Genomic DNA, 24,197 nt, shown 5'->3' on the forward strand with positions numbered 1-24,197 from the left:
GTTGACCGACTTTACAGTTCTGGTCAACACCATCGAAAACATTATATACGAATGTAACGTATAAAATGTATTTTCTATCAAAGTCCTTATGTGAAAATATGAAAGTCTAATTTCACCGAATATGCCACAAAGCTCGTGGGTAGATTGAAAGATGAAATGCCTGCGTATGTAGATTAGTATAATAAATAATCAATAAAGGATATTCATATAATGCATTGAATTATTATTGCAACTAAAAAATAAAGATACACGCATACATAAACGGTGCAGCAAACAAGTTACATATAAATACCATTAGTGTGGAAAACCTGTTTAGTCTTAAGAAGCGGTTCGCTTAACTCGGACGTGTTTGGTATCGTCTTTGAAACCACGTTAGTTCTTCACACGTCACAATGAAACTCCTGACGTGTATCCTGATTGCGTACGTGACGTTTTCCGGGAACGTAGCAGGAAAAAGTACCAAACAACCTACAAATAATTCCGTGCTGCCTAACAGAAGCGATGCGGTACATAGGCTCATTAATGGAATTGAAAAGTTTTCTCTGTCGTTCTTACTTAGAACGGCAATAGATTCTGGAGAGAAGAGCATGGTAGTTAGTCCTTATTCAGCTTGGTCCATGTTGACGCTGATGTGTAAAGGAGCCGAAGATAACACATTGCACCAACTTTCACAAGTGCTCCGACACCCGGGGAAAAATCAGAAACTTTTCAAAGAAGCGCTCGACTTTGTCGAAGGAACTTTTCAAGAAGACTCCTCCAGTGTTAACATCAAATCACAAAACTTTATAATCAACAACGCAGACGCCGAAATATCTCCAGAATTTGAAAACAACATACCGTCGAGAGGAAACACACGCATAATCACCACGAGTTTCGACGATCCCAACGCGTACAAGACCATCAACAATGCAGTTTTCACGGCCACCAGAGGCAAAGTCGACGATATGCTGGTGGCAAGTGACTTCGTCAACGCTAAAGTGATCCTAGCCAGTGCCATGTCCTTCAAAACCAAATGGGCTCACCCCTTTAACATCGCATTCACAAGAAAAGCCCCTTTCTACGACCACAAACGACGCGAGCTAGGAAAGGTAGATATGATGGTCCACAGAGGAGACTTTAAATTCGCCAATGTGAGTGAATTTCAAGCCCACGCCCTGGAACTACCTCTTGGTAAAGATAACAGACTCTGCATGATCGCTCTTGTTCCTCACGAGGGTATCGCCCTCAAAGACCTGTATATTAAGTTTACCCTCGTGCCCATCGACAACATATTCGAAAAGCTTGAAGAGGCTTACAAGCGTAATCACGAATCAAAATCCGAAGTTCATTTTCCTCGTTTCAACATCACGAGGAATTTCAACCTGCACTCTGTCCTGTCCAATATGGGCATCCAGGATATTTTCGATCCGACATATGCAAAGATTCCGAAGATATCATCCCGAAGCGACGTGTGGGTATCGAGTATGATACACAAGGCCCATATTGAGGTGGCCGAGGGTACAGATTCCGATATCATATACGAATATAACAGTAAACAAGCATTTCCTAAATTCGTAACCGACAGACCATTCTTGTATATGGTTATCGAGAAGGCAACCAACGTCATAGTTCTCGGTGGGGTTTATGGAGGACCTTGAGAAATTCTTTAGTGATATTTAATTTATTCAAATCGTTATAAGACGTATTATAAAGAAGCATTAAATAACAAATTGATTATAAAGTCGTGGCATATACATATTATATACATAATTTGAATATTGTTGATTTCACTCGAATATTATATTATATTATATAATACATAAATCAAACAAAAGTTATTTAACAAGTCACGAGTACGTAATAATTTTTTTTTATACATATACAATATACAAGTACCTATATACATGTATATAAAAACACATTTATAACAGAAAGTAAGTTTTTGTATGTTTTTATTGTCTCATTTTTAGCATATACTTTTTTTTATTTTTAAAAATCGCTAAAAGGAAAACCGACACAGCTAAATTTATCCGTCAAAGTGAATTACTCTAATAAGCATACTCCTCATATGCATGTCAATTTATTGTCAAAACAATGCGTCAATGCGACACACCAAAAGCACCTTCTACATATGTATTTAAACATGCGAAAACTGTTCCAAATTTTACCAAGCAGCAATGAATTGATCCAAAAATATTAATTGTCTACGTTTTTAAATTTATTTTTCTACTAAATATATCCTCATTCATTTTACGGAAACTATATATTATGCATACATGTATATGTTACAGTGAAAGCATATTTCAAGTGAAAATATATTTTCACTGACGTTTCAGTGAAATTATAACCAGTTACATTTTCAGGGTTGGTTTTATTCAGTTAAGATTAGGTTGTTAGGGTATGTATGTACATATGTACGAATATATGCTACTTATATGTACGTGCATAATAAGTTTAATAGTTTTTCAACTACTATTCCACCATTTATGTATAATCAAATCATTTATATCTACATATGTATGTATATAATATTTATTTTACGTGATGATTCACTTTAGATCTGATTCACCATATGTACATACATATGTAGATGCATAATAATATTGTTTCCGTTTCATGGGATGGGTGCATGTCTGATTTTCTCATGTCGTGATTCTGCGAAAACACACCTAACACATGTAAAATGCAACAATGAATAAATATATGCTAATTAATCTACTATAATTTAGTTTCGCTAAAATATGTAAGTTTTAGTTCGAATGTTTTCATGAAACATATATCGTCAATGTAATTCAAAACATTATTATATTTATTCCAGTGCAATTAATTAGTAAAGATAGTATTCCACTGCAATATATGTATATGTATTCCTACTGCACACACATATTTATATATCAATATGGATTTGTATTATTAAAATAAAATAACATGGTTAAAATTTGTTATAAATTTTATTAATAAGCGAATATCATATTTAATTTAATATATGCCGTTTTATATTCTTGTAAGCTTCATGCATGTTGATTATATGGTATTTACTAAGATATAGTTATGTTTATCGTCAAATGATAATTACTAGTCATTCACATCATCATTATTGGAAAATGATAATAAATTAAATTGTGTTCTGCGACACTGTACATATGCAAATATGCATTTGCGTCCCCTTTAAATTAAATTAATTATAAAAAAATGAAATAAAGATTAGTGTGAATCAATAGACGTTTTAATTTCTCAATTAACCTTTCATACGAAATGTACCAAAATTACTTTCTAGTGTTTCAAATTGTGGTTGCACTTAAAATGTATGAAACAAATACGTGAAATGATATTGTAAATAAAACACGAGATTGATCTAGTGATCAATAATTGTAAAAATCTTATATACCTGTGTATTGTGTATTTGTGTAATGTATGTATTGGATTCATTGATGGAAACTCTTTTCTAAGGGTGAAAAGGGTTCTTTTGGAAGTGCAAATCGTGAGATGAAATACCCCTTCATACAATAAGAGCACTATAAATAAACAGTGTATTAAAATTAATATTGTAAACGTTGATTAAATAATTATACAAATATTATTTTTTCTATTTATTTTACTTGCTATTTGATTTTGATAATTCAAACTCTTTGTTATTAAACCTATAAATAGCTATTTCCTTCTCCTGTGAGTATTATCTACATATGTACGTATATATTATACTAAGAAAATTATTCTGCTTTTGCTTCTACGAGGCGGAACGAACACTTCAAAGGCTACTTCAAAGGTTTTGTGACGAATAAATTTTGCAAGTTAAATACACACCTTTAATTTTGTACATAATTGTTCAGTTAACAATATACGCAAGTTTGTTGACCTATATTAAGAAGCTACAAAAGTCATTATGGAATTTTAAGCGTAAATAAAATTAAAATGACTCATTTTTTAAAATCATCAAATGCTAAAATTATTTTTCAACATATGTATGTAGGTATGTACTTTAGAATGAAGATAAGATAAGAATTGCTGTTTAAGCTTCGCAATTATACATTTATATTATAAAGCAGAGAAAACACAATATTTATAAACCAGTTTGTTGATAAAAAAAAATCAAAAACATATTTCCGGTACCGGGAATCGAACCCGAGCCTCCTGGGTGAGAGCCAGGTATCCTAGCCACTAGACCATACCGGATTTCTGAGAGTGTGGTTAAAAATAGTATAACAATTGTATTTGTATATAATATAAACTAGAATAACAACAACTTCAAAAGTACTAAATATTTATTTTATAATGATTTTTAACGAGATCCAAACAAAATTACTAAATTCAAAACATTAATAATTACAATTTTTGTCAATAAATTCATCATAATATTCGATGACAATTCAAAAGTAATCAATATTTATTTTATAATAATTTTTGACGAGATAAAAACAAAATTGTTAAATTCAAAACATAAGATTATATTCCATAAAATACTAGAATAAAAATTAGAAATAATAGAAATTATATTATATTGTAATTATATTGAAATAATAGAAATTATATTATATTGTAATTATATTGAAATAATAGAAATTATATTATATTGCAATTATATTGAAACAATAGAAATTATATTATATTGAAATAATAGAAATTATATCATATTGTAATTATATTGAAATAATAAAAATTATATCATATTGTAATTATATTGAAATAATAGAAATTATATTATATTGTAATTATATTGAAATATTGAAATAATAGAAATTATATTATATTGTAATTATATTGAAATATTGAAATAATAGAAATTATATTATATTGTAATTATATTGAAATAATAGAAATTATATTATATTGTAATTATATTGAAGTATTGAAATTATATTATCAGCGGATTATTGTAATATCTTTTCTTCGTATTACTTTGCATATTGTTATCAATCCAGTTTTGCCACAATTATTGCTTTTATGCACCCTATTTGGTGACTTCGTCTTGTATACAAATTCATCTTCAATTCCTGAAACAAATTTATATGTACATAGCCTAACCCTTTCAATGCTGAACAACGCCGATCGGCGTTTAGCCGACAAATACATGTGCCTGAAGAACGCCGATGTGCGTTGTAAATTTTTCATGTATAAAATAAACTAGAATTCTACCCGCTTAGCCTTTTCAGGTAGCATTGAAAAAAAATTATTGAACATGAGTCGTGTAAAGGTCTGTTCATACCTAGTCGGCACGTAAATTGATCCGATTGTATTCCGTGCGTTGTAACGTATGTATAGAGATGTACCGCGTAATATTGACAACAATTATTTATTCGTAAGGGCCCTTCTATTACACTGTTCGACAAATGACGACTTTTAAAATGTTTCAGAGACGGGATATGACTTTTCTTATAGATCTATGCCCAGTGAACACGAATCTGGTAATAAAAAGTGTTGATTGGCTCGAGATTCGGAGATATATGTGTTTTTTAAATCGCGCGATTTTTCTATATCTTGGTGTTGTTCGGTCGATAACTTTTTTACCTCGATAAAATAAACGAATTTTTGTTATTAATCCACAAGAATAGTCGAAATATGATTTTTCTAAGTGGAATTTTATTTAATTCTCATATAAAGATAATTTAATATATTATCCCTATTAATTCAATTCAGATTTGTGTAAATCGAGTAAACACTAGTACGAGCTTTTTGCTCGCAATTTTAGCGATTTAAAGTTCAGCACACTTCCAGTTAACCCTTTTAAACGAAAACAAAAAATAGTGTGGTCAGAACACTATCCTAATAAACATGTTTCAATAGAAAATACTCAATATAATATAGTATTAACAGTGAGAAAAAATCCCAAGTGAAAATACGTAATTTTGACTTTTGATTTGAACTGGACGACTACTTAGAGAGATTTGAAAGCTGAAAAGTACTACAAATGAAAGATAAAATACCCGACTGTAGATTACAATATTCATTTTGAACAGAAATTAACAGATTTTGAGAAATCGACCGAACAACACCAAGATATAGAAAAATCGCGCAATTTAAAAAACACATATATCTCCGAATCTCGAGCCAATCAACACTTTTTATTACCAGATTCGTGTTCACTGGGCATAGATCTAAAGAAAAGTCATATCTCGTCTCTGAAACATTTTTCGTGTCGAACAGTGTTATTATTACATTTCTCTGTTCTTAATACACCTTTACAAAACTCGAAATCCTCGGCGGTAGTTATCTAGAGTTTGCTTGGATTAGCTACAATTTTTATACCTGTTATCTATTGGATTTCTAAATAATTCTAATTGGAAATGTGGACGAAATGACTTCAGCACTCAAAGGGTTAACCTAACCTAACCTAACGTCAAATACAAAATTGAATTAATTCCTCATTTTTATTTACATATACTTACTATTTCGGTCATAATTGAAGATAATGTTTGGATTATCTTCTCTTTTTTCATCGCTCATATCTTGCAAAATCCCCGTATGTGTATGTTTCTGTGATTGTGTGCCTTTAATCCCAGTGAATAAATCCTAATGTGATTAGAAAATTTATTAAAAATATTTTCTTTTGTTTTATTTTAAAAATGTATGTAAAAATATACCTGAATATTGTCAATATTTTTCAATTCATTCATATTTCGTAATTTAAGCATTTGATGTTGCTTTTCTGTATCGTTGCTCGTATGTGCTATATCTTTTCGAATTCTAAATTAATTATATAAATTAACCGCAACAAAAGAATATGATTAAATATCTATAAATTAAGAAAAAAAGAAAAAAAAAAGAGTGCGATGGCCGGGAATCGAACCCGGATCAACTGCTTGGAAGGCAACTATGCTGACCATTACACCACCATCGCATCTGTTGGGGTTGCTAATTTTACCGTTCAAAAGAAGTATTATCATCCAAATCTTTTTTTAATGCGTAAATATGATCTAATTTAGACTTTAATTCAACTTTCAATTCTGAAAGAATGTCGCGCCCTTCACTTTTCTCTCCTACTCCTTGTTCTAAGATAATTAAAAATATATTTAGTGTATTTATCATACGTTACAAAATGAACATGTTCGTCAACAGATCATAAAATTTATAGAATACACTTATTTACCTTCATTAGTATAAACTGACGTAACTTGCTTCTGAACGTTGAAATATGAGTCATTCAGTTGAGCTGCGATTCCATGTTTTTCAATATATATCTCTGTTTTTGTACAAAATTCCTCACGATTCTTTTGGGAATTTGCCAGCATGTCATCCTATGATTATATTACAGGGAATTTTATTATCAATCAAATGAACAAGTAATTTAATATGTTTTTTGATTAAAATAATAACTAATTTTCTGCCACAGCCCTCATAAGAACTCTTTGTATTTTCACACAATTGTTTCCAAATATCGCATTTTTTTCGATATTCGTTTAGTTGCATTTGATCTCTACGGCGCTCTTGTTTTAATTGTTCTAATCTCGAGCTCAGATGTTCGATGTGTGTTGTAGATTTAGCGACGGATTTTGTCAAGCGTCGAAATTCATTTTCATCTATAATTTTCAATATTCAAAGCATTTACATGAATAATTAATACTTTAATTAATACCTTTAACAAAATTAATATTTAATAACAATGGTTGCGTTGTCTCCACCAAGTTTCAACTTCTTTATCTTTGTTTGGAACATCTTGAAATAGAAGACTGCTATCTCCGATGTCCTCCATTTTTTTCTACTAAACTCTTTTTACTTTTTATTACAAGCCTCTCCTTTGTTTTACTTTTTCAAAATGTGTTAGGTGTGCATTTAACAATAAAATTTACGACCATGTTTGAAAAAAATCGGATGTGACCAACCCATGTTTATCTACGATGTATTTGAAGAATATAAGAAATACAAAAAACAAAATTCGATAATGAAACACATTTACATATACGTTCACACATACTGGCTATGAGAGCATTTTCGATGCAAATGTAGGGAAACTTACACAATACAAAAGTTCTATTTCCCACTATCGGATATTGTTTAATTTTTTTTTATTACTTAATATTATAAGCATAAAATATCAAGAAGATAGAAATGATTTAAAAGGTAAAAAATAAAATATTATTTTTCAAAAAATTTGTACTTCCGGTTTACGAATTCTAGCCATAACCTCATAAACTCTAAGTTAGTACATAAATAATACAAATATAAATTTTCATCGCTTGATACGTTCAGTGATGTAGAAAAAATCGTGTGGTCACAACATTTTTGACTTTTCTAAAAGGAAAAAATCGCACTTCCGGTTTGTTAAATTTAATGATTAAATTTTTATTTTCATCATATTGAAACAAATATTATACTTGAATTTTCTTTTGGAGAACACACATATTAAAAGACCTAAAAATTATTGCATGACTGCCGATTGTAGTATTTCCTCTAGTTACTAGGGCTTAGCTTTTACAAAACCTTTTCTTAGCTTTATTATTTGTATTATTAGTTATTTTCTTATTGGTACCCAAATACATCCCAACTTGAGAATTTTTTTTTCACATATAAATTTCAAATACATATACAAATGAATCATATTCAAATACATATGTATATAAAATTTATATTTTCATAATGAATATCCATTTTTACTTAATATTACTACAATACCAAATAATTAAATAAATTTAAAATAAAACAATGATTTTTTCAAAAAGTTTTTAATGAACATTTGTGTTACAATTCACATTTCAAAACATGATAACATGTTGAATAGCATGACAAACATGTAACGCCAAAATTTACAAATAAATAGATCCCAAAAAGTATGACAATGTTAAATCATTATAAAATTTAATGAAATAGCTCTAACAATAACCATATACACGCATATGTATGTGTATTTTTTTCTCATATTTTTTCCATATTTGTAATACACATAAAAAAAATAGAAACATATTTAGACAATTTTTATATATTAGATTTCAATTTTACTATATTATTCTGTAAATGAAAGTCTTAATTATACAAGTAGAAAACTACCGATATTTAAAAATTACAATAAAAAACACGTATATGATTATTATGCATAATAAAAAGTCGACATTTTTCCATAAGAGCATCTGTACTGCCCCATTTACTTGGGTTTAGTTTCTTGATCAGTTACGTATCTAATATAAATTGTATCTTCTGGTTTGGGATCTTCCACTTCATCCGAGTCTTCAAGTTGAGAACAAGCTATGGCTAACGCCGATCCGTCGTGGCAAAAACTCAATGATGTGATGGACGTATTATATCTGTGAAACTGGCACAAACGTTTTTTGTTAAAACCGTCCCATATATTTACATATCCATCCGAACCGCCCGTCGCAAACGTGTTGTATACAGAGTGGAAACTTATCGCATTTACGGGATATATTTTTTCTATGCCTGCAAAAAAATATAGTATATTAGCCTCTCAGTTGATGTACTTACAAAAAGAATTATTTATATTAATATTAACCTCCTTCTTTTATTCGGTGACATTTAAAAGCGTATTTCTTTTTTTGGACTTCTGGATTACTGTCTAGATATTCTACAGCTACTCTTCCTTCTATAGAACTTAAAACGTATCCTTGCTTATTCGGAAACACTCTTATGCATCTGGTTTGGTACTTGAGAGAGGACTCTCGGCGTTGATTCACTTGAGACATATTACGAACATCCCATACAAATATTTTGCGACCAGATAATCCCACAACAAATTTTTCTCCTATTACGCTCATCGTATATACCTGTAATTTTTTTTTAAATAGTACAAAAATAACATATTTACAAACTTGGCCATTCCCAAAATAAAATAAGATATAAATAGATTACCCTTTCGTTTCCTTGATTATAGGTGCCAACACACTGTGGAGCTCTATTATCCCAAAGCTTTACGGACCCATCCCAACTTCCGGTAACTACAGCGTTTATTTCATTCGCAAATTCAACACATCTAATAGCATCCTTATGTTCACCCATCACTGTCTCCATATTACTATTAAAATCGTACATTTTCAGAGTGTTGTCGAGACCACCGCTGTACGAATGAACGGCATCCTAAAAATTAAAGCATTAGCTCGATGGCACATAGAAATTATATTCCACAAATATACGTTGAGCGTACCCTGAAGCATACATCCAACACGGGTAAGTCATGAGTATATTTATGCCTTTCGACGTTAGTTGATATATCGTAGAGTCTAACGCTATTATCCCACGACGATACCAAGAGGAATTGATTGGATTTAGGTGCAAACTTCACTGAAGAAATCGAATCCTCTGGGGGATTTTTTAGCTTAAATTCTGTGCGTGACTCTGATATCTTCATTTTCTGTAAAAAAAAATCCAATGCACGAAAGTTAAAAGCCGAATTCAAAAATACAAGCTACAACATACATCAATAAATATATCAGCAATCACCAAGGGCTCAAATTAAAATGTACAATGCAATGTATATATGCAATGCAATGCAAGTTCAAATGAAAGAAACTGTACTTGAGCAATAAATCTTCTAGTTAATTATGGTTTTACACATAAATTTGTTCAAATTAATATGAAAATACATATGTCAAAATAAGGATATGTACTACAAACGAATCGTTTGAGGTTAGACCAAGCGGTACACTCTCGCTACCAACTGCAGATGTATATACTTTGTACAACAAGTTGCCAACATTACAAACACATAACGTAAAGCAGATACATTAGTGAGACACTACAATCGTTGACCATACGATAATTGTTAGTCATTTTGGCTGAAAATAATACACCCATTTGTATCAGTCAGTTGGTAATGGAACCATCAACCATTGACGGCACAAAAGATAATCTATAAGTCACAAAGTTGTATATTTTAAACCAAAATTCAAGCGATCAATGACCCAATAGTCCAAGAATAAAATGAAAAAAAAAGATTTTTTTACAAAATTAAAATTTTAAAGAATGATGTACATGTATAGTATACATAGGTAATTGCAATGGGATGATACGAACGGTTCGGTGATTATTCCACAAAAAGCGATCTCGCGCACATCACTACAATCTTGATCACGGAACATCTGGCACCCAAGAACTCCATCAATCGAAAGCGTGATATATTGTACTAACGAAAACTCGAGTGCCAGATGTTCCGTGATCTAGATTGTAGTGACGTGCGCGAGATCACTTTTTGCGGAATAATCCGTTTACCGATACGAACACATAAACACTCGCATTACCGTCATGGGTACCAGTTAAATTAGCGATTACCCAATACGAGTATATCGTATTAAATTTGTTTCAATTGCATATAATACTGTTTATGCTATGATAATTAGTTACAATCTGAATTCAAATTTTCTGATTGTTGAATCAAGTCAATTAGGACGTCAATCAGAACGTCCTAATATTATATATGGACGCCCCTTGAGCATAAGCAAATATGATGATGCTCAAGACAGCAAACCGAAGAAAAATAGTTGTAATAAATTATAACTTATTTTGTTATAAATAATTTGCCAAGCAAAAATGAACCATGAATCCTCAATTGTTCTAGGTAAGTGCATTCTAATTTTTTTCTTCAAAATATGTATGTGTTTCAAATGGTTCGGTGATTACATCCTAAATGTGAATCGCTACCAGGATAACCGCCGCTACGAAAATCGCTCGCGCAGTCTCTGTCGCACAAAAATTCGTCGCACAGGAAAATTTCCGTACAGAAAACTGCCCAAATCTTTAAATAAAATTTTCCTGTGCGACAGGAGAGCCGCGCGAGCGATTTTCGTAGCGGCGGTTAATCTGGTAGCGTTTCACATTTGGGATGTAACCGTTTACCGTTTCAAATAAATACAATAAAATTGTGTTTCAGAATAAGTTTACGATGTAAAAATGTAATTAAAAAAATCTATAATAATATTATAAATGACGTTTTTAAAAATGGCAGCTTTTAGTATTTCACCCAAGGGCATTTAATAATCTAGACACAAATTAGAAAAGACCGTGAATAAAAAAAATGTTATGGGTATGGCCGAAATAAACGGTGTTGAATCAATTCGTAGACGGAGCTTCGCGTCGCGTCTGTTGTCGTTTGCGCCATTGGGCGGGCCGCGCTCTTTTTACTTATTTCGTTGTCGGAGGCTCTTTTTACGGGCTTCCATCACAAGGCACAAAGTAAACAGTATCACTGTTTCTAATCCGTCTGGTTTAGACTCTTCAACTCGAAGGTATTCCCTAACCATTTTCATCATATTGCGAGTGACACTACACACTACCCATCTCGAACGTGTCGTCTTCACCTGACATCCATACATCCATACCGTATATTTGTGCTACATACGGATCAATACAGGGGCGTAGTCTATATTTTTCATTCGAGTCTCATAACGCATGCGTGCCTTAGTCGGGTAAGAAGACGTCTCATTGAAATTGTTGGTGAAGAGACTCCTAGGACTCCCCTAGGTGATAGCGATATAAGTAATATAGAACAGTTTTGCACAAACATACATACATACAAATGAAATGGGGTATAGGAGAAATTAAACGATGAATCGGAAATTGTTTCAAATATAGGATTTGTGGTTATCACATGTATAGCTGACATACCTGGTATATGATAACACATTCTCAAAATATAAAGATTATTTTAGTATGTTCTGTTAGTTCTGACTCATATATATGAACATACATATGTATATACTTGAAATTGAATAATGAACTTCTTGACTCACTTGAATTTTTTTTTATTTCAGAGATGATTGTTTGATTGATTTCCATTGATTAGAAAACGTCTCAAAATGCACAGACGGGGTGGTAAACGTATCCGGATGGATGATCCGCCTCCGGAGTACGAGAACCCAATGACGCCGATGGCAGCATCTGATGTAATGAACTCGTCAGACGATCACATTCAAGACCCTGACATTAGCGACTCACCCAGAAAGAGCTACTCATATTACAACCCAAACGAATCAGGCAGCTCCATGTAAGATTATTTCGATATAAATTTTATATGTTGACGTGGAGTTTCTTCAAGTTATATATCTACTTTTTTTCAGCGAGTATAATATGGATGACGGTGTGAGAGATAGAGACGCCGATTCTGCTGAGGGGTCGTCTCCGCCACCCACTCCACAACCGAGTAAAAGAATCACACGCAGTCGGGGTCGAGGTTTGCTGATAATCTTATATGGGTTTTAAATATGACATGAAATTATTTGTTGATTTAATTCGAATCCGGTTGCAGGAACCTACAATAATGCGTCCAGTCGAATGCCTCCGCCGGCTTCAGTTCCTCCACAAACTCCGGTAGTTCGTAAACGTCGTCCAGGAAGACCACCCAATGTTAATAGTATTGTCCAACAGCATACAGCTGCTACGACCGGTGAAGATGAAACGAGCCTTTATTTTATTCTCAGGAACAGCAAAATCTCATTAAATGTTAGTTTTTACATTAAAAAAATATACAAACTACAATTCAACATAGTTATAATTAGACACAAATAAATAGCTTCTAACTTAGTTATTTTACCTGAATTATGGAATTATACTTATGCATATAAATGTATTAACCAAATGATAACATATTTTCATAATTCACACCTCGAAAAAAATTTTCTTCTAACCGAATCGAAAATTTCCATAATCGAACAGATTAAATTTGTAATGCTGGGTGTTAATACTCAGAACTGAATATTATCTGTATTAGTTAAAATGTGCTGACAAATTTGTGTGCATTTCTAAATAACGGATACAGATTGCATTAGAAACATTGCTTTGATCATTGAAAAAAATATTTGCTACTTAAAAAGTGGATGAAATGTGTATTAAAATGACAGACAGATGACTTCTCTCTACTGGATTCCTTCTTTTTTACTCTTCGGCTTGCGACCTATGAACTTGGCTTCAAATCTATGACCTGACATTGTTCATATTCATACGTAAACACTTCTGACAGTTTTCAATAGCAGAAGACTGCAACGTTGCCACTTTTTGTATCTATTCTAATGCTAAAATCTATTTCGAATGATTGTTTCATATTTTTTAATGGTCACTTTATAATGCCAAAATATTTTATTCGATGCACAGTACGAGATTGTTTAATGCACCGAAAATAATGCAAATTTTTAATGCACAAACATTTTTTTTTAAGATACAAAGTATTTTTCTCAGTGTACAGTTAAATCGCACCCATTTAATTTAATTTTTCAGACAATCATTGATGACTGGATTGAAAGTTACAAATCTAACAAAGAAGCTGCATTAATGCAACTCATGCAATTTTTCATAAATGCCTCTGGATGCAAAGGCAAAATAACCCCAGAAATGGCTCAAATGGAGCATGTTATGATTATTCGAAAAATGACAGAAGAGTTTGATGAAGTTTGTACTCTTTTACGTTACATTTGTTATATTTGGTCCCTGGTGTTTTTTGTTATTTGTATTTGTGATTTTAGGAAAGTGGTGAATATCCACTCATTATGAATGGTCAAGCTTGGAAAAAATTTCGTACCAATTTTTGCGATTTTATCCAAACGTTAGTGAAACAATGCCAGTACTCCATAATCTATGACCAATTTCTTATGGACAATATAATATCGTTACTGACTGGTCTTTCGGATTCGCAAGTGCGAGCATTCCGACACACTGCAACATTAGCAGGTATATTTAATCGAAATACAATATAGAGTTGAGAGAAATTTTTACTATGCTCAATATAAACTGTATTTTCAGTGATGAAATTGATGACTGCGTTGGTGGATGTAGCACTTCTTGGCAGCATCAATTGTGATAACTGCCTACGTCAGTACGAAGCGGAGAGATTGAAAGGTAGAGACAAACGAGCTTCAGATCGTTTGGAAGTTCTTTTGGTGAAACGGCAAGAACTTGAAGAAAATATGGACGAAATTAAAAACATGCTCTCATACATGTTTAAATCTGTATTCGTTCATAGATATAGGTATGTTTTTATGGGTAATTGAATTATTAGTCACATTGCGATCGCCCAAAAGACAATTTTTGCCATGAAAATCGCCAATATGATGGACTTTTCGGCTGCCAGATGTTCCGTTATAGAGATTTTAGTGACTTTAGGGCGAACGCTTTGTAACCATCACTGAACCACTGAACCGTTTTTATGATCATTTTCTAATTTGTCGCAATGTAAATTTTATCCGTATTTTATTATTATTTTGTATTTTAGGGATACTTTACCGGATATTAGAGCAATTACTATGGCTGAAATTGGCATATGGATGGAAAAATTTCCGTCAAATTTTCTAGACGATTTATATCTTAAATACATTGGATGGACGCTTCACGATAAGGTTGTGTAAAATTTGAAAAACCTTTGAATCTTATTATTTTTAATATTATCAATCAATATAATGATGTTTAATAGGTTGGAGAGGTGAGATTGAAGTGCCTCCAAGCATTACAGCCACTCTATAGTTGCGAAGAGCTTAAGGGAAAACTTGAATTGTTTACAAGTAAATTTAAAGATCGCATCGTTTCGATGACTCTAGATAAAGAGTACGATGTTGCAGTACAAGCGGTTAAATTAGTCATCAGTATACTTAAGTGAGGATTGTTGTTAATCAATCATTGAATTGTTTTATATGCAAATGTTATAATTAAATTTTACTTTTAGAATTCACCATGATATATTAACCGATAAAGACTGTGAACATGTCTATGAATTAGTCTATTCATCGCACCGAGCTGTCGCACAAGTATACTCCATTTGAGCATTTTGCCGTATTAATTTATGTATCGAAATTTAATATGAATATTGTTTCAGGCTGCTGGCGAATTTCTCAACGTGCGACTCTTTAAATTAGAAGAAGACGCTCCGAATGTTCGAACACGACGAGGAAAGCGTCGTCTCCCAAACACACCACTCATCCGAGATTTAGTTCAGTTCTTCATTGAATCTGAGGTGTCTTTTTCTTTTTTTTTTTTAATAAATGGATTTTATTTAAATTTTTGCTAATAAACTGAGTTGTAATTTTGCAGCTTCACGAGCACGGTGCGTATTTGGTGGATTCGCTCATCGAATCGAATCCAATGATGAAAGACTGGGAATGCATGACTGATTTGTTACTCGAAGAGGCTGGAGTGGGAGAAGAACCGTTGGACAATAAACAAGAATCGTCACTCATCGAGCTCATGGTATGTTGTGCTCGACAAGCAGCCACCGGTGAACCACCCGTCGGTCGGAGTCTTCAACGTAACAAAGCACACCACACACAGAAAGAACAATCTAAAGTATGTTATTTTTTTTTTAAATAATTTGTTTACATTTGTGTAAGAATTTTGATAAAGAGTTGGAATAATTCAGGTTTCCGAAGATAGACAACGTTTAACCACACATTTCATTACAACGCTGCCGCCCTTGCTTGAAAAATATCATGCAGATCACGAGAAGTTGTCAAATCTAATATCCATACCACAATATTTCGATCTCGAAGTATATACTACAGCCCGACAAGAAAATGTAAGTTTTCTGAATATCGATATATATACATACATATATAGCCGGTCTCCGTGACGGGCCGGAATGTGAAATTACCGAAAACGCAAATATCGGAAGGCAAATATCGAAAATCGAAATATCTTAAGTCGAAAGATCAAAAAAAAAGGGTGCATGGTAAACGGTACATACTCACTTAATTTGCGCGAGCAGGATACAACAGTAACAAGAGGAACAGGCTTTTCCTCCCGTATTCTGCGCGCGCACATTAATACGGGAGGAAAAGCCGGTTCCTGTTGTATCCTGCTCGCGCAAATTAAGTGAGTATGTACCGTTTACCATGCACCCTTTTTTTTTGATCTTTCGATTTCCGATCTTTGCCTTCCGATATTTGCGTTTTCGGTAATTTCACATTCCGGCCCGTGAGGTAGACCCATATATAGCATATAATGAATGTTATAACAAAGTAAGTGGTTTTGAATTATTTTTATTTATTTTATAGAATTTGGGTGCCCTGTTGACCAAGTTGAAAGATATCGTCGGGGTTCACACAGAGAGTGAAGTTTTGGAAACATGTGGAAAAACTTTGGAAATTCTGTGTACGAAAGGTACTGCTATTCACACAAAATGCGATACGGCAAGATCTACCATAACCGACATGTGCGTCAATCGTTACAAAGAAGCCATCGACGATTGGAGAACTCTCGTGGAAGGGGTTGGTATTTCAGACACGCTGAAGTTAAAATTCATTCGTATTATTATATTTTGATGGAAATTAATTCATATTTTTCGTCAGCATGAAGAACCGGATGCCGACGAAACATTCAACGTTACAAATTCGCTGAAGAAAGTTTCGATCATGTACATGTGCCACAATCTGAACAACACCAACATTTGGGATTTGATTTTCGAAGATCTTCCCAAATGTCTAAAAGCTGGGTCCGTATTTCCCACACAGGTTTGTGTATTATTTTATACGTTTTATTGTGTGAATTGAAAACCTATGCAGTATTTATTAATTAGTTGTTTATTTCTATAGGCTTTGGTGTATTGTATAAAGTGTTGTTTCTTTTCAATAACATGGAGCCTCGTCGATTTAGAGAACAAATTACTCACTGGTATGAGTATTTCCAATGACATTGAAATTTTAAAGGATAGATTGCACGCCTATATAGATCAATGCAAAAGTATAATTGGAAGCGGTTATGAAATCTCTTTGAGAGAAGCGGTATGTTGAAAGTCATTCTCAATTTCAATACTGTTTTAAGTTTGCTGTTAATGTCAATTTACGCTTTTCAGGCATACTTGTCGATATGTGATCTATTGATTTATTTCTCCGAGCAACTTTACTCCGTGCACCACAAGGAAGAGGCTAAAATGCAGGAATTAGTGTACGAACCAGACGTGCACACTTGCGACATGCTGAATCAGTTTGTCCAAAGCTACGTTTTTGTACAGCAGAATTATGGTACGTTTAATGTTGGAATCTTTGATGTTTTGTTTTTTTTCTCACCTTTGTTGGCTGCGTGTGATCTATCGGATCATGCTTAGTTCAATTTTAATTTTTTTATGTGTCATACTCTGGAGGTGACTATATATATATATATAGTCACAGTGCCACAGCACTGTATATATATATATATATATATATATATATATATATATATATATATATATATATATATATATATATATATATATATATATATATATATATATATACAGTGCCCGACAAAATTAAGTGGACACTTCAGAAAAAATACTTTAACACAGAATATTTTTGTTATGATACATTTTACATAAGAAAAATAAATCAGTAATATTCATGATACTTAGGTTTATAAAATTAAACAAAAATATTTTGAAAAAACAATACCGTTTATTAAAAAAAAAAGAGCAAAATATAGAAAAATGAGCAGTACAGACAAAATTAAGTGGACAGAGAGAAATTGAGATATATATTTTTTTTAAAACTTGTATGAGATCCTTTAGAATTAATTACAGCCTGCAGACTATTGGGTGTGCTTTCAACTAATTTTTGGTGTGTCGGCATCTAAATTTTTTCAAATAGTGGACAATTCATCAAAAAACATACTTTTATCATTGTGACCGATTTTTAAATTTTTTTGGTTCATTATCGACCACTAATTTTCTATGGGATTAATATCTGGTGATTGGGGAGGCCACTCAAGTAATTCAATAGTATCTTCTTCGAAAAATTTTATTGTTTTCTTCGATTTGTGTTTTAGGTCGTTGTCCTGTTGAAAGTACTCCACAGACCCATTTTTTTCGACTGATTCTTCCAAATTTTCTTTGATTATATCAGTGTACCTATCCGAGTCCACTATTCCTTCTATTTTGGCTGGACTCCTGACGCCCTTCCAGGAAAAACAGCCCCATATCATGATTGAGCCACCACCATATTTCACCGTTTTCTCAACACACTTGTCTTTGAGGGCTTCACGGATTTTTTTCCATTCTTTTCTTTTACTTTTCGTGCAGAACAGCTCAAATTTAAGTTCGTCACTCCACATAATTCGTTTCCAAAACGATAAAGGCATTGCAATATATTATTTGGCGAATTTTAATCTCTTCGCTTGGTTCACGTTGCTGGTTAAAGGTTTGCGCCGCATTCTACATTTTTTTAAGTTAGCTTCTTTTAATCTACGCGACACTGTCTTCAAGATATTCAATGACAGGTTTTCTTTAATTTCCCCGACAAGTTTTCGTCGGTTCTTGCTTTAATTTCTTAAAAATCAGATGATCATCCCGTCGAATGGTTCATTTTTTTCTTCCTCTTCCAGGTAAATTCTCAACAGTGTCATGGTTTTTGAATTTATTCCAAATCTTTTCGGCAGCACTTTGAAATACGATATTTACTCGCGATATCACGAAAACTCACCAATTTTATGGTCTTCTACCACAAATTTTCGAACTTAAACAGGAATTTCAGATTTTTTTATTTTTACGACACTACAGGGGGACACGATTAAAAAAACAACTGTCTCCTACCAATTCAAAGGATAGAATGATGAAACACAAAAAAATTGAAGAAATCAGTATCATAAATCAATAAGAACTGAAATATGATACTTGGTCCCAAACACATTCGTTCTGCATAAACGCACGACCCAATTTTTGAATTGTGACGAATGCGGCAATGTCAATGAAACAGCTATAAAGTGTAAGAAACGAAATGTCTAAATTAGGATCATAAAATAACACCCTTTTAATTTTTGAAAACTAAAGCTTGTGTTCACATAAATAGTGTCCACTTAATTCTGTCAGGCACTGTATATTAATTTACAACCTTTTCTAATGTTTACTACTCTGATGGAGATTTAAATGAATTATCATATTTTGTACTTTCATACATACATATGTATGTATATGTACATATTATATAAAAACATACATACATGTCTGTATATAAACTTTTTATAATGTATATTTCGTAATGGTGTTATGAACTTTAAGGACCATAGTACATATTCATCAAATTTTGATCTATACTTTTTGTCTGTCTTTCGTATTTTGCATTTTTATATATTTTTGTTAAATTTGCACTTTGCCAGGTGGAGTATTTATGAACGTAATGTGTATTTTAATTTTAGCACCAAAATTTATATACATTTTTTGGGAAGTAATTTTAAATTAATTTTGTAATTTTAATTTTGTATAGAAACGATTCGAAAACTGTTTTATTGTTAATACGACGACGTGATACAAAATTGATTATCCAGTTGTTTTCATGTGTTTTGGTATAAAAATTGTAATTTCGTTATGAAGCTATTCTTAATGAGCAATGACGTAGAATTAGTTTGTCGTATTATTTACGGACTTGCATAAATGTTACATATTTTTAAGTGTGCGTAAAGTTTCCATCACGCCACGCATGTAACTTGTTAAAGTGTAGCTCGTAATTTTTGTTCTGAAAAAAATAAAAAATATGCATTATTCGGAATTATTGCCTAGGCTTGCCATATGGGTAACAGATGGACAAAAACACTTAGCTCATTTTGTGTTTTTTGTTTTACATGTCACGCCGATATATTATAATCGTGACCGCTTAATCATTCCTCCAATGTGGGTAAGAACAATAATTATGATTTCATCTCACATTGCTGAATTAAGAATGCTTATTTTCCCTTAGTAATGGACTAATGGGCAATTTTTTCTTAACCATATTGTGCTTTTTGTTTTTTGAAATCTATTACCATTCTCGATAATGCATATTTTTAAGGGATTTTATACGTGTGAAATCATTGTATTTTAATTTTTTGTCATATGGTATTTTAATATTGTCGAAGTATCGTATCATTACTAAGGAAAAATTGGCCCTAGTCAGTATTATATGATTTGTTTTCATTTAAGATAGCTTAACTTTTTTTTCCTTAGCCTTTTATGTGTATGTTGCTTATTTAAATATTTTGACTTCTATGCTGGAATAACACTTATTTGCATTCTTTCGTATTGTGTTATGAATTCTGCTAGCAGTCTTTTTATAACAATTTCATTATTTGCTTTTTATTTTCCCTACGCAGTGTTTAGCCCTACTTGTTAGTATACCTATTAAATATTGCGCATTTATTATTAGATCAATGTAACAATACAATATAATTTGTTTTTAACTATTTATATTTATTATATTTAATTTTAATATTATTACATAAATGCATTCCCATGAATATTATTTTATAATTCTTTATTTATATATATATATATATATATATATATATATATATATATATATATATATATATATATATATATATGTATGTATTGCATGTATAACTTTTTAATCAAATTTTTTGCATATTAATTTATTTTTTCTTTTAATGTTGAAATATTGGTTTGCACATATTAATGTAATAATCTATAGTTGAAAAATTGCTTTTTGAAATTAACATTTCTTGTAGTAAAATTATTATTTGCAATGATTCTGTTATCACAAAGTTTTTATCTCTTCTTTTAGATGGTCAAGATGAAAGAAGAATTGAGGAACTTCATAAGCGGCGAAACTTCTTAGCTGCTTACTGTAAATTAATTGTGTATAATGTAATGCCCATAAAACGAGCAGCTGATATTTTCAAACACTATGTTAAAGTAAGTTTCTAAACAATGATAGGAAAATGTTTTTATGACATATACTTGAATGTATAGACTTACTATACTACTGTTCATCTTGTTTTCAGTGTTACAATGACTATGGCGATATAATAAAGTCAACCTTGAGCAAAGCTCGTGAAATCAGTAAAATGAACTGTTCCCTAACTATGGTGCTAAGTCTTCAGAATTCATTCGGTGATTTACTACATTCCTGCAATGGAAAAGTTGTAAGAAGTATGCAAGAATTTATCGATGTAAAGGTATTTATAATAGATTCGTTATCACATAAATGAATGTATGTATGTATATTGAACAATTCTTGGGAAGTCGTTTCACATTATATACATTTATTTACGTATATGTTAAACTGTTTTAGGAATTAGCCAAGAGGTTTGCATTGTCATTTGGTTTGGATGCACTTAAGAATAGAGAAGCGATTACCAATTTACACAGAGCTGGTATAACCTTCGCCGTTCAAGAGTGGGGTAATCCTGAAGATGGAAATGCAACACCACGGAACGATCCGAGTTCTCCTCCACCTAATTTATTGTTTTTGGAAATATTAGCAGAATTTACCAACAAACTGCTTAAACAGGACAAACGAGTGGTGTAAGTGTGCATAATATGCTACTTTACAATTTTCCAGATTTGAAAAAGATATTTTGTATATTTATCATTTTGTTTCCAGCCTTAGATTTTTGGATCAAAGAATTGCTGTTGGTATTCCGTCGTCGCGGGGTGAAGATTGGCATCCTCTACTGCTCTACAGAAATTCTCTTGTTCATGGTGAAAGTGAAAGTGCACCCCAAACTACCAAACGAGTCTATACTAGAAAACGGAAAGATCATGGTAATTTTTGCCATATTTTAAAATTGCAATTACATAAAATTATATTTCATCTAATACAACATAATTTTCTAGGTCAACATGAAGACGAAGATGTCGATGAAAATGCTGATTCTGATCAAGATAATCAAGGGTATATAATTAAATACAATATCTTTATTAAATATTATAACATACATATATTAATTTATTTTCTTTAACTTTCAGATACTAAATACGCTCCCATCAGTTGGGTGTTCACATGAAAATAATTAAATCTATTTTTTCTTTCCCTATGTTTTATTTATTGAAATTATAAGAACATGTTTCTAATTCCGTTACTAAATACATAAATGTGTATATTAAATTTGTCTTTTTCAATATCTTAAAATTTTTCAATGTGTATGCACGGGTGACTGGAAAAATGCATTCGAGATATTTGCATTCTCGAGACATCTAAACTTTCATAGATGCTCAAGGAAAACTAACGCAATAGAATTCCACAAAAAAACGTCAAGGGGTATTTGTATGTTATCCGCGGGTCCTAACCTTTTTTTGTGGAATTCTATTGCGTAAGTTCTTTTTGAGCGCCTTTGAAAATTAGGACTTAATGACAATCGTTGCCACGAACATCGCGAATACGGAATATCTTGACACATGAATTCTCGCCGATGTGATAGTTTGCGTGGCTAACTCTCAACGGGTGGAATTTTTGAGTGCCAGATATTCCGTGACCTAGATTTTAGTAACGTGTGTGAAATAGTCACTGAACTGAAAGTAATATAATCATTCATTGATCATTACTTTGGTTGCTAATATTTCATGTTGAATAAAACTTGGAAAATATAATATATATATATATATATAAAAACGGACGCGATGTGTTTATGTATGTTTGTGGTTCGCGTCAACCAACAACCAACTCCTGATATTGAACACCGAGTTACGGGTGATATCAGCGTCAGATGCGCTGCGTGGGAGCGTACACATATACACGAAGTCACTTGCACACACACGTTCATTCATCATTTCGAACGGGCATTACACGATGAGCGTGTAATGCGCGCACTCAACCTTTAATTATTAATACGTGCGCGCGCCCCTAAAAATTTCCTTACATTATATTTATATGTATATGTATATAACATATAACTTTATTTTATTTCGTCTATCAATTTCTTTCCAAAATCAGCGGGTACAACACTAGTTTCTTAAAATAGTTGAAAAAAATTTAACACCAACAATATCTTACATAAAAACCGATATGGCGTCTGTAATTCGTTTCCGATTGGCTGGATTAAGTTAAGTTAAAAAACAAATGAAGATTCTTTTCATGGTTCAACGGTATTCTCACTGTTAAAACCATTTCAAATTACTTTTATTATATCCGTGTTAAAAGCGAAAGAGATCGTCAAAAGTGGAACTGAGCGAAGCCAGGTAGCACCTAAATTTTACAACAAAAATAACATGTTAATAAATAATTATTAATCATGTACATATATATATATATGAATTAAAATTTTCGTTTAATTTGAAAATTAATAAAAGAAATAGAAAGCATTATCAATAATTATTCTTTTGTTTTATTAAAGAAAATTTAGCCACTCGGGTGCAACCATTTTCTTTTCGTTTCAAATTTTCGTAACGAATACTTTTCGGAATCGGAATTTCACAAAAAACGCAAATATGGCAAACATATTAAATTCTGACATTACCTGTCCTGCCCGTTACATATGTTTGAAGATTGGCAGCGGTGAAACCTCTCGCTCATACTCCACTAACAATGTAAACAATCTCGAAACACACCCAACCTGCCGACAGGACTATGTAATCGCTAACGAGAAGGTTCGCAACACACCAATAGTTCAATCGTGCT

The 24,197-nt window shown here is 32.0% G+C and overlaps 3 protein-coding genes and 2 non-coding genes across 12 annotated transcripts; 2 read left to right on the forward strand and 3 right to left on the reverse strand.

Moving 5' to 3' along the window:
• The first annotated feature begins 320 nt into the window (after nucleotides 1-320).
• On the forward strand, nucleotides 321-4,053 carry LOC143920398 (serine protease inhibitor 77Ba-like). Its single transcript, XM_077443286.1, has one exon. The coding sequence runs from the start codon at nucleotides 393-395 to the stop codon at nucleotides 1,635-1,637; it is 1,245 nt and encodes a 414-aa protein (XP_077299412.1). The 5' UTR covers nucleotides 321-392; the 3' UTR covers nucleotides 1,638-4,053.
• Nucleotides 4,054-4,080: 27 nt separating this feature from the next.
• TRNAE-CUC (transfer RNA glutamic acid (anticodon CUC)) lies at nucleotides 4,081-4,152 on the reverse strand. The gene has a single exon. It is a non-coding gene; the product is annotated as a tRNA-Glu (tRNA).
• Nucleotides 4,153-6,742: 2,590 nt separating this feature from the next.
• Nucleotides 6,743-6,814, reverse strand: TRNAG-UCC (transfer RNA glycine (anticodon UCC)). Its single transcript has one exon. It is a non-coding gene; the product is annotated as a tRNA-Gly (tRNA).
• Nucleotides 6,815-8,625: 1,811 nt separating this feature from the next.
• Bub3 (mitotic checkpoint protein Bub3) lies at nucleotides 8,626-11,165 on the reverse strand. Of its 7 annotated transcripts, none has more exons than XM_077443295.1 (5): nucleotides 10,363-10,605; nucleotides 10,067-10,273; nucleotides 9,775-9,999; nucleotides 9,419-9,689; nucleotides 8,626-9,345 (listed from the first exon to the last, which is right to left on the reverse strand). In XM_077443295.1, the coding sequence occupies exons 2-5, from the start codon at nucleotides 10,268-10,270 to the stop codon at nucleotides 9,053-9,055; spliced, it is 993 nt and encodes a 330-aa protein (XP_077299421.1). In that variant the 5' UTR covers nucleotides 10,271-10,273; nucleotides 10,363-10,605; the 3' UTR covers nucleotides 8,626-9,052. The 7 variants fall into 7 exon arrangements, with proteins under 7 accessions (XP_077299421.1, XP_077299461.1, XP_077299427.1 ...); XM_077443335.1 differs by lacking the exon at nucleotides 10,363-10,605 and adding an exon at nucleotides 11,151-11,165 and having other exon boundaries at nucleotides 8,627-9,345; nucleotides 10,067-10,264; XM_077443301.1 differs by having other exon boundaries at nucleotides 8,627-9,345; nucleotides 10,530-10,628.
• Nucleotides 11,166-11,952: 787 nt separating this feature from the next.
• On the forward strand, nucleotides 11,953-22,706 carry SA1 (stromal antigen). Of its 2 annotated transcripts, none has more exons than XM_077436280.1 (23): nucleotides 11,953-12,143; nucleotides 12,669-12,901; nucleotides 12,975-13,087; nucleotides 13,163-13,356; nucleotides 14,128-14,298; nucleotides 14,373-14,577; nucleotides 14,650-14,875; nucleotides 15,119-15,242; nucleotides 15,317-15,495; nucleotides 15,566-15,647; nucleotides 15,716-15,853; nucleotides 15,931-16,182; nucleotides 16,256-16,411; nucleotides 16,890-17,102; nucleotides 17,184-17,345; nucleotides 17,427-17,615; nucleotides 17,687-17,855; nucleotides 21,363-21,493; nucleotides 21,583-21,756; nucleotides 21,873-22,105; nucleotides 22,185-22,345; nucleotides 22,418-22,475; nucleotides 22,550-22,706. In XM_077436280.1, exons 2-23 carry the CDS (start codon nucleotides 12,714-12,716, stop codon nucleotides 22,554-22,556), a joined length of 3,525 nt encoding a protein of 1,174 aa, XP_077292406.1. In that variant the 5' UTR covers nucleotides 11,953-12,143; nucleotides 12,669-12,713; the 3' UTR covers nucleotides 22,557-22,706. The 2 variants fall into 2 exon arrangements, with proteins under 2 accessions (XP_077292406.1, XP_077292414.1); XM_077436288.1 differs by having other exon boundaries at nucleotides 11,955-12,143; nucleotides 21,372-21,493; nucleotides 22,550-22,705.
• The last annotated feature ends 1,491 nt before the right edge of the window (nucleotides 22,707-24,197 follow it).

This window comes from Arctopsyche grandis, chromosome 1 (assembly GCF_051622035.1).
Source record: "Arctopsyche grandis isolate Sample6627 chromosome 1, ASM5162203v2, whole genome shotgun sequence".
Taxonomy (NCBI): Eukaryota; Metazoa; Arthropoda; class Insecta; order Trichoptera; family Hydropsychidae; genus Arctopsyche; species Arctopsyche grandis.